Raw genomic sequence first — 12863 nt, 5'->3', positions numbered from 1 at the left:
TATCTCAAAATAAAATCTCCTTTATTGCTTAGCCATGGATTATTTTGGAGGTTGGACATAATTCCAAACCTTCTATTGGCTAATTTATTTTAAGGTTTTGCTCTACCCCATAGCAATATGAAAGCAAAGATCACTCTTGCTTGCAGCTAGGGAAGCATTTTGCCTCAGAGGCAGGCATGTGAGTAGATCTGTAGGAGGTCTAGTCTTAAGAGTTCAGAGTTAGGAGAACTTTCAAGGCCTAAGAGGTGTTTGCACCATGGTGAGGTTTCAGAACTGAGAGTGATCTAAATACCAGCAGTGCTTAGAGCCAACACAGTTACCCGGTAAACACCTTAGTCACTAAATGAAGGTGGCGCACTTTGTGATGTCGTTCAGAGTACAGCAGAAATTAACTTCTTGAAATTGAATTATAGTCTACATGCTCTGGTGGAGCCTGCAATTAAAAAGCCAATGGCAAATTCCTCCGCAAATTGAAAAATCCTGATGCAAAAAGCAAACAAACAAAAAAGGAGGGATTTTCAAAGACATGTATTCCTATTTTTGGATATTTTTTTCTTAAAGAAATACTTGAGAGCAAAGATACTATTTAAATATTACTACTGTATTACTAGTACCAATATCTGCATCCATATCTATGATATATCTGTATGCACTGATGTTCTGTGCTGCATGGTTAATAATAGTCCCATTTGGGAAGCCCAGAAGTCTATCCAAAAGGAGAATTCTAGTTGCTGAGAGAGTAAGTCTTAAAATTTCCCATCATAAGGAAAAAAAGGGGGGGAAATTTACAGGTAATAGAGCTAGAGGTATATGTGCAAACATGGGAAAATGTCTACAATGATTTTTTAAAGCAATTTGCAGGACAGCATGAAAAATTGATTATTTTTGGTTAAAGAAAGTTTATCTGGAGATATACATTCCTGACACTAAACATTATTATAGGGGGTCAGTCGAGACTTCTGGAAGCCCAGGCATCAAGAATAGTGGAGTGCTCCCCTACAGGTAGTTAAATATAAACACACTAATAATAAAATAGATGTGAAAAAGTCCAACTAAATTCTGGATTTTCTCAGGAGTATCCTAGAGTCTTTAGAAACCGCAGATTTTTCTAAAAGAATGTTGATGTCCCACTGCCCTCAACAGGCACAGGCTTGCTCCATCGCTAGGGTCCCCCATCACAGATAGGGTGGGAGTTCTCCTACTTATCTATAATAATAAAAGGGTAATAGGCTAATTAGACCAGACATCATTCCGGATCATCCTTCCAGATGAAGCCGGGGGCCAGAGGGAAGCTGGTGCCGGCAGCCAGGGGAAGGAAGGCCTATTCTTGCATGCATTTCTTGCAACAGGCATCAGGTGCTATATAATAAAAGGCTAATATGCAAATTGTCCCCTTAGGAGTTTCACTGACTGGGAGTTCGACATGTGCTGACCACCAGGGGGAAGCTTGGAATGAAGGAAGGCCCTGGCTGGCAGCAGGAAGGCCCCACTTGGCCCAGATCACCAACCGTGCATGAATTACGTGCATCAGGTCTCTAGTCTTACATAATTCTGTATTATCAGAATAGAAATTAATGAGCATTCATGGATTTAAAAAAAAATTTAAAGTGACATAAAAATAGGCAAAGGAACACAGGGAACACCCTGGATTCTGGAAATGTGCTTATGCAACTGGTTGGTGGTGTTACATGGATCTGTAAGGGCAAAACCTCACTGAGCTGCTGCTTGAGCTTTGTGTGCTTCAGGTAGTTACATCCATTAAAAACTGCCACATGGTTAAAACTGAGGGCTCTGAAGGCTGATTAATTAGAGTTGAAGAGTTACCTGCACCAACACAAAGAACCTTTTCTTCCATCGCTTCCACACATTCTTGCCGATGGCCCACAAATACCTAAGGAATAGAGAAAAGACATTGTTGCATTAATGCTTATGTGAGTGCATCGTTTAATACAGTTGACCGTGAGGCTTGTTGCTCAGGACATGCACGCGGCCCAGAAAGAGAAAGCAGATTTGAGGAGCTGAGCAAGAAACAGCAGCCAAGTCACTTCCCAGCCTCAGACTGCCTGGCTCCAGGAGCACCCCTAGAAAGTTACCTGTGACTTAATGTGCACACACACTAAGTCTTTTAGGTGGGGAAAACTCCTACAGGTGTGGTGCAAAGAGAAAAAAATTAGTGCTAAATCTCACAACTACCAATTCTTATCCTCTTAACCATGTTTTATTCAGGAAAACCTTCCCTCAGGATTTTTTTGTTGTTTTTGTTCTGCCAAAGGCAAGTGTATGCATTATAGGGAAGAAGTTGGAAGAAGTTTTAAGTCGACAGAGCAAGTTCTCCCTGTTCTCCTCCCTGTTCTCCTCCCTTTTCCCCAAATGCTCTTCTGTTGGTGGAAATTCATCTTTATATAGAAACATGAAATAAAAACGAGGGTTAAGGACCACAGAGGCTGTCCGGAGATTTTAAGATCAGTGTTGCTAATTCACTCATGAATTACCCCAAGGCCTGTGGATTGTTAAATGTTGAACTAGTGCTGATCCAGAAAGGGAGGCTGGTGGTTTTCAGCCTCTGTCAGGCCAGGTGAAGAGAGAGCTGGTCAAACCCCAACACTTCCAGCACTCCAGCCCAGGACTGGCTTCACCTGCTGTCAGAACCGAAGGGACAACTTCCAGACCCCACTTCACCAAGAATCAGACAGAATTACCACTTTGGAGCAGAAAGAACAATGCCCCTGATTACAACATTCCCAGTTGATGTTGTTTGACAAATTCCAGGGGCCCCTTGAGTGGCTGGTGGCCCAAATCTACTCAGACCTTCAAGCCAGAACCTGGAGTCTCCTGGCGCCTCTGTCCCCGCCTCCTCGCTCCTTAATTGCTCCTGATTCACCTGCCGCAAAGTTCCTCCTCTGCTCAGTCCTCCCCTCACACCTCCTCCATGTCAGCCCTGGCCACAGGGCTGCGCCCAGGGACAGTGCGGGGGAACCCCTGTGGGAATTAGGGCACCCCAGTGTGATTTCCTCCTCCTGGTCCTGGGACAGGGCCACCATCTGCAGTGCTCTCACGCCTCCCCCGCTGAAACGCCAGTGGGTCTCCCCATTTACGTGAAGGGAGCCCCAAACTCTGGCCGCTCACATTCCACTCTCATGATTTCTCCCATACCCGCCCACCTATTTATCCTATGATTCACTTGGAAGTTTAAGTTGACTAATTTAACATTTATTTTGAAAGGAAGCTTTACACTGTAGCCTTGATATTATACACCAATTATAAGTTATGCAGCACACATGAAAATGCACTGAGATCCACTTAACTAATAATACATGCTTGTCGGTGCATCAGTGAATGACCTTGTGTGCCTTCCTGGTGTGAATACACTCAGGGAAGCCTTGGCCTCTAAAAACAACATGCAGCATCCTGACCTGACCTGGCAGCGCTGCCTTTTCTGGACCCAGTGAACTCTCCAGGCTCAGCTGGTGTCTTGTATTGTCTGTAATTCCTGACCACTTGGCTTTACACCTTCATCCGTAACTCTGCACAGTAATGCTGCCTGAGTGCCTTCTGGCAGCTCCTGAGGTTAGAACTCACGTCTTTCTGAGTCTCTGTCCTTAGTTGATGCCACTGCCTCTTGGGCTGCTAAGTCAATTCTGTGCTGGCAGCAGTCACTTACTTGCTGTTATCCTCACACACCCGTTGGACTGTGAGGGAAGGAACCTGGTCCTTTCTTTCTAAGTTTCCCCTTTTCAATCTCCTAGTGCAGTTCCTGGCAGAGCTGCCCCTTGAACTGTGCGGGCCCGCTAATATGCAGATTTTTTTCAGTAAATACTGTACAGTCTGCCTATTGTCTCTGAGGGTTTCACATTCGCAGATTCAACCAGTATTGGGTCAAAAACAGAATTTTGCATTCCCAACCATGGTTTCCCGCCTCGGATTCTGGCAGACTGCAACCCTGGGTGACTCTGTGGATGTGAAGGGCCTGTGCGGGGGTTTGGTGTCTTTAACTGCAAAACAGTTGAGGGGTCAGATGTACATGGTAGGTAGTCAATAAGTATTTGCAATATTTTATTTATTTATTTATTAAAATATATTTTATTGATTTTTTTACAGAGAGGAAGAGCGAGGGATAGAGAGTTAGAAACATCAGTGAGAGAGAATCATCGATCAGCTGCCTCTTGCACACCTCCCACTGGGGATGTGCCTGCAACCAAGGTACATGCCCTTGACCGGAATTGAACCCGGAACCTTTCAGTCTGCAGGCCGATGCTCTATCCACTGAGCCAAACCAGTTTCTGCAGTATTTGCAATATTTTAATTGGTTTTGAATGCCATGTTCTTGGAAAAGCAGAGCAACCTTTATAATGATTTCTGATGAGATCATTATAAAAGCATCACATAAAGACATGCAATGCATCACCAAGTCTTCCGGGTTCTCCTTCCAAAGTATATCCTGTCTATTTCTATCTCCACGGCTGCTCCCCAAACTACGTCACATCCACCTGAGCCAGGCAATGGTCCCCCCTCTTCCACTCCTGCCCCAAACTCCATTCACTTCACAGCAGTGACATTGTAACTGGGTAAATTGTAGCATTAACACACTCATTCTAAATAAGGATGTAAAACTAGGGAGGGTTTTAGGCAGGTGAGTGACAAGGTTATATTTCTACTTAAGATGACCCAGTGGCCATGGTGGCGAATGTGCTGTGTTGATGGGAGGGGCAGGAGAAGCAGAGAGCCAGCCAGGAGAGAATGACAGTGTGCAGATGAGAGGGGGTGGGCCGGACCCAGGCTGAGGCTGTGGGGATGGTTGGATGGCTGTTCGTCACCCTGAAGCCAACTCTGTCAGCTCTGTATTATGTGGACCATATTGCTGTCCTGGATAAAGCTCTCAACCCTCTTGAAGTAATAGATTATCATATCCATGCAGAAACGAAGTCTGGGCCAGGGAGGGTTATTATCTGTGCTGGCGAGGAGCCTTCCAGCGCTAGTTCTGCCAGTTACTCTGAAATGCTGGGCAAGCTGCTTAACCTCCCAGTGTTCTCCAAACAGGGCCAGAGGTGTGTGTGGGGATTAAGTGAGGTGATACTTGAGAGGTATAAGTATGAGGCTTGACAGAAAGTAGATGCCCAATAAAAGCTGACTTATGATAAAACTAGAGGCCTGGTGCACAGAATTCATGCACTGGGGGTGGGGGAGGAGTATTCATCAGCCCAGCCTGTACCTTCTCCAATCTGGGACACCTTGAGGAATGTGTGATTGCCCATTTAGGCCCAATCCTAAATGGGCAGTTGGACATCCCTCTCACAATCCAACACTGCTAACTCCTAATTGCTCACCTGCCTGCCTTCCTAATTGCCCCTAACCTCTTCTGCCTGCCAGCCTGATCACCCTCTAACCACTCTCATGCCAGCCTGATTGATGCCTAACTGCTCCCCTGCTGGTTTGATTGCTCCTAACAGCCCTCCCCTGCAGGCCTGGTCACCCCTAACTGTCTCCCCTACACACCTGGATGTTCTCCCCTTTCCCCCAATTGCCTTTCCCTGAAGGCCTGGTTGTCCCTAAATTCCCTCCTCTGCCAGCCTGGTCACCCCTAACTGCCCTCCCCTGCAGGCTTGATTGCCCCCAATTGCCCACTCTTGCAGGCCTGGTCCCTCCCAATTGTCCTCCCCTGCTGGCCATCTTGTGGGGGCCATCTTGTGTCCACATGGGGCAGCCATCTTTGACCACATGAGGGCAGCCATCTTGTATGTTGGAGTGATGGTCAATTTGCACATCACTCTTTCATTAGATAGGATAGAGGCCTGGTGCATGGGTGGGGGGCAGTTGGTTTGCTCTGAAGGGTATAACAGGCATGTAGCAGAATCTTGATAATGTTAGGCATTGCTGTTGAGTGTTGTTATTCTTGTTGCTACTAGTGGTAGTAGAAAGAGTCTGTAACTACCAACTCCTTTGGATCCTTTATTTTAATGTATGTTTTGCTTCCAGGCACATATCTGTTGGGAAATAGGGTGAAGTGCACGCGTCTGGGTTTAGGTCTTCAGGTCACATTTTGCATCATGATTCTAATGAATCCTGTCTTGTAGCATTTCGGTAAATCCCATGCCATTGGGCCACTGCCATCCCTGCCATTCCCTGTGGCATTTTAGCTCAATGAGAGTCCGGAGTGAACTACAAAGGACCAGGAAGCCCAGCTGGTGTGGTTCAGTGGTAGAGCATCAACCCAGGAATTAAGAGGTCACCGGTTTGATTCCTGGTCTGGGCACATGCCCAATTTACAGGCTCAATCTCCAGTAGGGGGCAAGCAGGAGGCAGCGATTGATATTTTTCTCTTATAGATGTTTCCATCTCTCTCTCCCTCTCCTTCTTCCTCTTCCTCTCCCTCTCTTACTCCCTAAAATCAATAAAAACATCTTTAAAAAAAAAAAAAAGAGAGAGAGAGAGAGATGAGGAGGGTGCACTTGGGTTCAACTTAAGTCCCAGGAATCCCAGTCAAATGCATGGAAGACACCCTGGCCTCGAGGGAATAAAAAAAATGGGACAGTGTCCTTCATGTGGTGTTTGTGACTGTAAGTAAAGTAGGACCTCAGCTGTTTATTAAGCACCTACTGTGCTTAGCACTAATGTGCACATGATGGGTATCCACGGGGAAAATGTTTTATTGTGTATCTTCCGTTAAGATGCCGGAAAATGGGCAGCCAGGAGCTAGAGTGACGGACAAGCCCAGAAATGGGGGTTGGTGCTGGCCTGTTCCAGGTGCAGAGGGAGGCACTTGTTTTCTCTGGGCAAAATCTTTCCCCCCCAGAAATTCTTCATGACAATTTTTCCTAAGAAGAGCAGTCACAGTGAGACAAAAACCATGATTCCTACCAAAAGGCCTCCCTCCCCTCCCTGGGGAGTGAGAAAGAACAGGGGTCGGGATAGGGGGGCTGGGACTCCAGTGTCTCAGTCTTCTTGTATTATAGCAGCCTAGCAGGACCTGTGGCTGAGGAAAGGTGCAAAGCATAGGTGAATGCAAACAACACCAATGGTAACAAACACCACGAACTCCCGAACTCCACTGTAGCTGTAGCTCTCACCTTACATCAAATGCTTGACATTTATGAACTCATTTAAACCTCACAATAACCCTCGGGGCCAGCGCTATCATTACCTCCATCTCATGCTGAGCAAAATGAGGTCCAGAGAGGTTAAGGAACTTGCCCTCAGCTAGTAAGTGGTAGTGCCAAAGATTACAGTTTAGGCAATTGACCTAATTGGCCTTTCTATATACTAATATAATAAAAAGATAAAATGGAATAATAAAGGTATTCAATTAATTCAAAAGAAGCAAGAAAAAGTGAAAAAAGGAAACCTATCAGATGGAACAAACAAGAAACAACTAGCAAGATGACAAGTAGCAATTTAACTTATACCAACCATTTCAATTATAAATATAAATAGGCTTAATAAATACTCTCATTAAAAGACAGAGCTACAGCCTGGCTGGTGTTGCTCAGTGTTTGAGCCTTGACCCATGAATCAGGGGGTTATGGTTAGATTCCCAGTCAAGGCACATACTAGGTTTCAGGCTCAATCCCTGATGAGGGCATGCAAGAGGCAGCCAATCATTGATTCTCTCTCATCATTGATGTTTCTATCTCCCTCTCCCTCTCCCTTCCTCTCTGAAATCAATAAATAAAAAATTATTTTTTAAAAAGGACTTGTTAAAACATAAAAGGAAAATCAGTATTGTTGTGAATTACTCCAGGTTGATGGACATGGTTCATTGAATTTAAGTTTCAGGTTTGTAGTGAAGGTTGTACTGAAACTATTCTAGACCTGGCTCTGAGGCTTACTCTGACTTGGGCAAGTCTTTTCCTTATTTTTAAAATGTGGATTCTAAGCCTCAGTTTCCTTCTTTGTAAAATGGGAGCTCATTCATTCACTTATTTATGCAACAAATAATGTATTGGACTTTTATTTCATGTCAGGGTCTATAGTTGCTTCCTTGAACAAAGGAGACAAATGTCCCTAATGATAAGGAACTCATATCTAGTGTGGAAGACAGACAACAAACGAATAAAGAAGGTTATGATATGTGAGATGTTGATAAGTGCCCTAGTAAACGTAAAGCAGAGTAAGAAAGAGAGGGAGGACACAGGTGGGCCAGGAAAGGCATTCTGATGAGGGGCAGAGACGTGCAGAAACCAAGGTGAGCCACATAGACATCTGCATAGGGGAGAAGGAGCGCTCACTGCAGAGGGAACAGTGGGGGGAAGGGCTCTGGGATGGGGGTCCACTTGGAGTCTTTGGGAAGAGCAAGGAGGCCAGTATGTCTGGAGCAGTGATCAAGGTCAGAGAGGTAATGAAGTCCTTATCAAACAGGGCCCTGTAGCCATGGTAACAGCATTGACTTTTACTCTGAATGAGTTGGGGAATCAGTGGGGGTTTCTCCAGCCCTTGAGTGATGGGATCTGACTTGTGTTTTACAAAAGAATTATTCTACATAGACTACAGGGAGGCAAGACCCCAGGGGAACTGTCTAGAGGCAAGTGCAAACAAGTGGGGGGAAAAGTCCTAGAGGCTTGGATTCGAATGGTGATGTGGAGATGGTGATGAGAGGCTGAGCTCTGGATTCACTCTGGAGGTGGAGTGAGGAGAATTGGATGATGGATGAGATGAGGGGTGAGAGAGGAAGAGAGACCAAGATGACTCCAAGGACCTTAGTCTGAGTAACTGGGTGAAGAAAGAGGCCGTTTATTAAGATGGGAGGATAATAATACCTAATCCTTGTGAGGCTGTCTCAGGGATGAAATGGGATCATGTAACTGAATGCACTTCCTGAGCTTAAAACACTACGTGGATGTAAAAGATAATGATTAGAAAGCCACGGAGGCGTTGCTAAGTCTCAAATATGCCCAGGTACCAATGTCTTAAGGCCAAAAGGCAGCGATGGTGTTCTTACTGAAATTTTTCTATTCAATAAAGAAAGTTATTCTGAATGGGCCAGGGGCTCATTCAACGAACCACAGTCCACCAACCAGGAGTAATTCTGAGTTTCCTTTTATGTTTCAATACACAGTAAAGTGAATACGACTCATGACTTCAGCCAGGCTTCTTAAAAATTCCTCTCTCTAATCCTCTAAATGGTGACACTGCTTGGATGTTTCTATCACTCTTCCCCACTCAATGGGGCTCAGTAAACCCATTTTAAGTGGGGGGGAAAAAAGTAATTCATAATATTTCCACTTTCCCTGAATCTTCCCTTGTGCAACTTCCCAGGCTGCTCTCCCTGACTCCCCCACGCTGGCTCTGACAATGCTATTTCAAGGTGCCCACTGTTCACTTTTCAGGACTATTCTAGGCCCTCTTGGCATATGTCCTGGCAGGGATGATCTTTAAACGGCAATCCAGTGATATTAAATAGCTATGAAACAGGTCAGAGTGAGCTACATATTTCTTCTTTCATCTATAGGATCAAGGTATCTGAAATACGTTAATAATTTTACAAATACATCAACAGAAAAGTTCCTAAATCCAGATCAGTTAGTTCAATTTCCAACAGAGTCAAGGGGAAAAAAATGTGGGAACTTGTCCAATGGGGAAAATCATACCTATGCCAAGTGTTTGCTCTGGGGATGACATGAGGGAGTATTTGTGAAACTCCTGGTATGGGGCTCCCACAGCCCAAGATGTGGTCCCTTTAAGGAAGTTTTTAAAGAGCAGTTTTGAGGACAGAGATTCATTCATATTTTTTGCTTCTCTCTTTGGTCTGCCCTTCCCTCCTCACTTCTCTCTCTCTGACTCCCTCTGTGAGCCAGGATTTTGCTAAAGATGCCGAATTCTCCCTGTGCTACTGAAACTCCACAGAATTCTCCAACCATTTGCTTAAAACCTGGATGTGTACTTTGAAGAGGAGAGATACACGGGAGAATTCCCATTCAGCAGTTTGGAATATACACTAAGTGGCCAGATTATTATGATCTCTGTATGCATAATAATCTGGCCACTCGGTATATATATATTAGAGACCTGATGCATGAATTCATGCATGGGTGGGTTTCGACCAGCCTGGCCAGGGGGAGGGGACATGGGCGATTGGCTGGCCTGCTTACTGGTCGAACTCTTGGTCGAGGGGACAGTTTGCATATTAGCCTTTTATTATATAGGATTATTATATATGATATACATTAAGTCTTAGGGTTAGGTTAATAATCTGGCCACTCAGTGTATGCCAAGAATATAAGAAGGAGGAAAAGCTGACTCCATATGAGGTGATTGTTTGAAGGTCACCAATGACAACTGTTCATACCTCCTGTATGTGGTTATTAACGAAGGTACAAGGGAGGGATTCATAGTCTGAGAAATCAAAAGGTGAAGCCAATAAAACCTCTGAAACCGGAATCACCCAGCATGCTTCTAGTGAGGCAGTGGATGTCCTGGGAATCCCTGTCCAGAGGAGAAGGAAATGGTTCTATCTTGACAGGTAGCACCAAGGCAAACACAGTGCGGTGATCCCAAGAACGGAGGAAGCTTATGGCACAGCCTGCCCTCTGCATCCATGGGTTCCGTGTCCTGGGATCCAAACAACTATGACTACTATGTAGTCAGGCCTAGAGGGCTGAGTCTGTACTGAACACGCACAGACCATTTTTCTTGTCATTATTCCTTGAACAATACAGTATGACAACTGTTTACATAGCACTGACATTGTGTTAGAAATTTTAAGTAATCTAGAAACAACTTAAAGTATATGTGAGGATGTGCCAGGCTATATGCAACCCCTCCGCCACTGCATCCATGAGGGGTCCTGGACTCAATCCTCCATGGAGATCTGCAGACAACTGTAAATATGAGAGTATTTTCATAACCTCTCATGGATCCTTTGTATTTCTTTCCAGGTGGTTCTCTGAGGATAAGTTTTTCTATTTAGAAAATATGTTAAGAAATAAATGGAAGCCTGTGCAAAACGGCCCTCCAGAGAAAAAGCACTTACCCAGAATGCTTCATGTTTTGAGGCTTATCCATTCGGACAGCGAGTTTGATTTTGAGGTCTTGATCAGGGCAGTTTTTGGAGACTGTCATTTTGTGCCACTCTGACTGCTTGGGGCTGTTTGGGGTGGGATGGAGAATGACCTGTGGGGATAAAGGACAGCCATCTTAGCCAGGAAATGGAAGCACTGTTATGGGCATATTTTGGTGGATGAGAAACTTTGCTGTGGAGAAGGAGTGTCTTGCCCAGGTTCCATGGCTTGAGGGAAGGGAGCCATTTGAAGCAGCGTCCTGGCCATCAGACTCAGAACCAAGACTTTGCCTCCCAATCACGGCTGCTTCCTGCCAACCAGCCAGGCCTGGGATAGAAATGATGTTCTCTGCTCCCTTCTCCCTCTCCCTGGATAACTCTCTAACAGTAAGGACTGCGGTTTCTGGGATCCTGCTTTCATACTTTTCCAAAGCTCAGAAGTACTAAAGCAAGAGAGAGTTCTCCGCCCACCAACCTCCTCACAAGAAGATGGTGTGAAGGGAAGAAACATCTTCCATCTCAGAGGGCACTGCTGGCCCACCCTTCTCCCTTCCTCTGGGATCCCTCCCACCTTTGCAACAGGAGAATCCCTCAGAGGCGCAGGTAAAGTGGGGGCACCTTATCTGATGGATGGGAAATGTGCCATTTAGAGAGGGGAGGGGCCTGCTGCCAGGCACACGTTTCAACCTATGTCAGCTGCGCTTTCATCTCATCATGGGCCAGCCTACTCTGCCCTGGGGGAAGGGTCGGCCTGAGACAGCTTCTGCAGGGGGTTTCGGGGATGGTGTGCCCTGTGGGGCTTGTGCCTCAGGTCTCCCTGCCTCCGAGTGTGAGTGAAGCTCAGGGATGTCCCTTCTGCACTGTAGATGAACGGGTTCCCAGGAGCCACGTGGGACCTGGGGAGCATATGCTGGGGAGGAGAGGAATTTGGAAAATCCCCTGAACCACGGGGATGGGAACTAAACACAGGACAATAGGAGCTGGGCTGGCTGAGCATTGCCTCTGCACTGGCGGAGTGCTTGGTGGCTGTGGCTTTGCTTTCAAAGCCACTTTCTCCAGGAGTGGGCAGGCCGGCCCCTGACCTGGGCTCCTGTCACCGCTGGAGGAGCTGGGAGGGGCCCTGCAGAGGCCGCAGCGCTGTCATGCCAGCTCAGGCTGGGCCTGGAGGGCAGGGACCCAGGGCTCTCGGACGACTGTGCATCAAGAGCTCCGAGAAGAGGAGGGACCGAGACAGAAAAGGACCATCCGCCCCTTTCACAGGCCTCACTTGTGCTGATTTTTCACCCTCTGACTCCAAGCCTGACTCTCCCTTCTTTTTTCTTTTTCCATTAAATCCCCTCTCTCTGATGAAGGGAAGTGTGTATATTTTTGTTAAAGACAAAATTAGAGTCCTCTCAATGACTTACCATGAAAATAAAAGAAATCCTGATATTTCAGACCACAGGCTGCCAACGTGTTTTTGACCAGGCCCTACATCAGTAAGATAATTTTGAGCAACTAGCCCAATGTCTGTACTGCATCACTACCTATATAAAATATGTCAATAGGAACACAGGCACGCCTCAGAGATATTGCAGGTTTAGGTCCAGGCCACCGCAATAAAGCGAGAGTCACAATAAAGTGAATCACAAGAAGATTTTGGTTTCTTTGTTTATAGAAAAGTTATGTTCACACAATACTGCAGGCTATTACACATAAACAGCATTATGTCTAAAAGCGCTTTTTTTGCTAAAAAATGATAATCATCATCTGAGCCTGTTGGAAAAATTGTGCTGATAGAATAGCTCAGGCTTGCCACAAACCATCAATTTTTAACCACCCTTCCCCCTCCCCCCCAAAAAATGGGAAAATGAGATATGCCTATATATAAATC

At 45.7% G+C, this 12863-nt stretch overlaps 1 protein-coding gene across 26 annotated transcripts in view; it reads right to left on the bottom strand.

The window, feature by feature from the left end:
• Positions 1-12863, bottom strand: part of CADPS (calcium dependent secretion activator) — a 410937-nt gene that overhangs the window by 161208 nt on the left and 236866 nt on the right. For all 26 annotated transcript variants that reach the window (XM_036430660.2, XM_036430656.2, XM_036430652.1 and 23 more), the window contains exons 8-9: positions 10964-11103; positions 1825-1891 (exon numbers count right to left, since the gene is read on the bottom strand). In XM_036430660.2, coding sequence (XP_036286553.1) covers positions 1825-1891; positions 10964-11103 — 207 coding nt within the window. The remainder of the gene's footprint in view (positions 1-1824; positions 1892-10963; positions 11104-12863) is intronic.

This window comes from Pipistrellus kuhlii, unplaced genomic scaffold (assembly GCF_014108245.1).
Source record: "Pipistrellus kuhlii isolate mPipKuh1 unplaced genomic scaffold, mPipKuh1.p scaffold_m20_p_11, whole genome shotgun sequence".
In the NCBI taxonomy this organism is placed as follows: domain Eukaryota; kingdom Metazoa; phylum Chordata; class Mammalia; order Chiroptera; family Vespertilionidae; genus Pipistrellus; species Pipistrellus kuhlii.
This window is presented reverse-complemented; position numbering and strand designations above follow the sequence as displayed.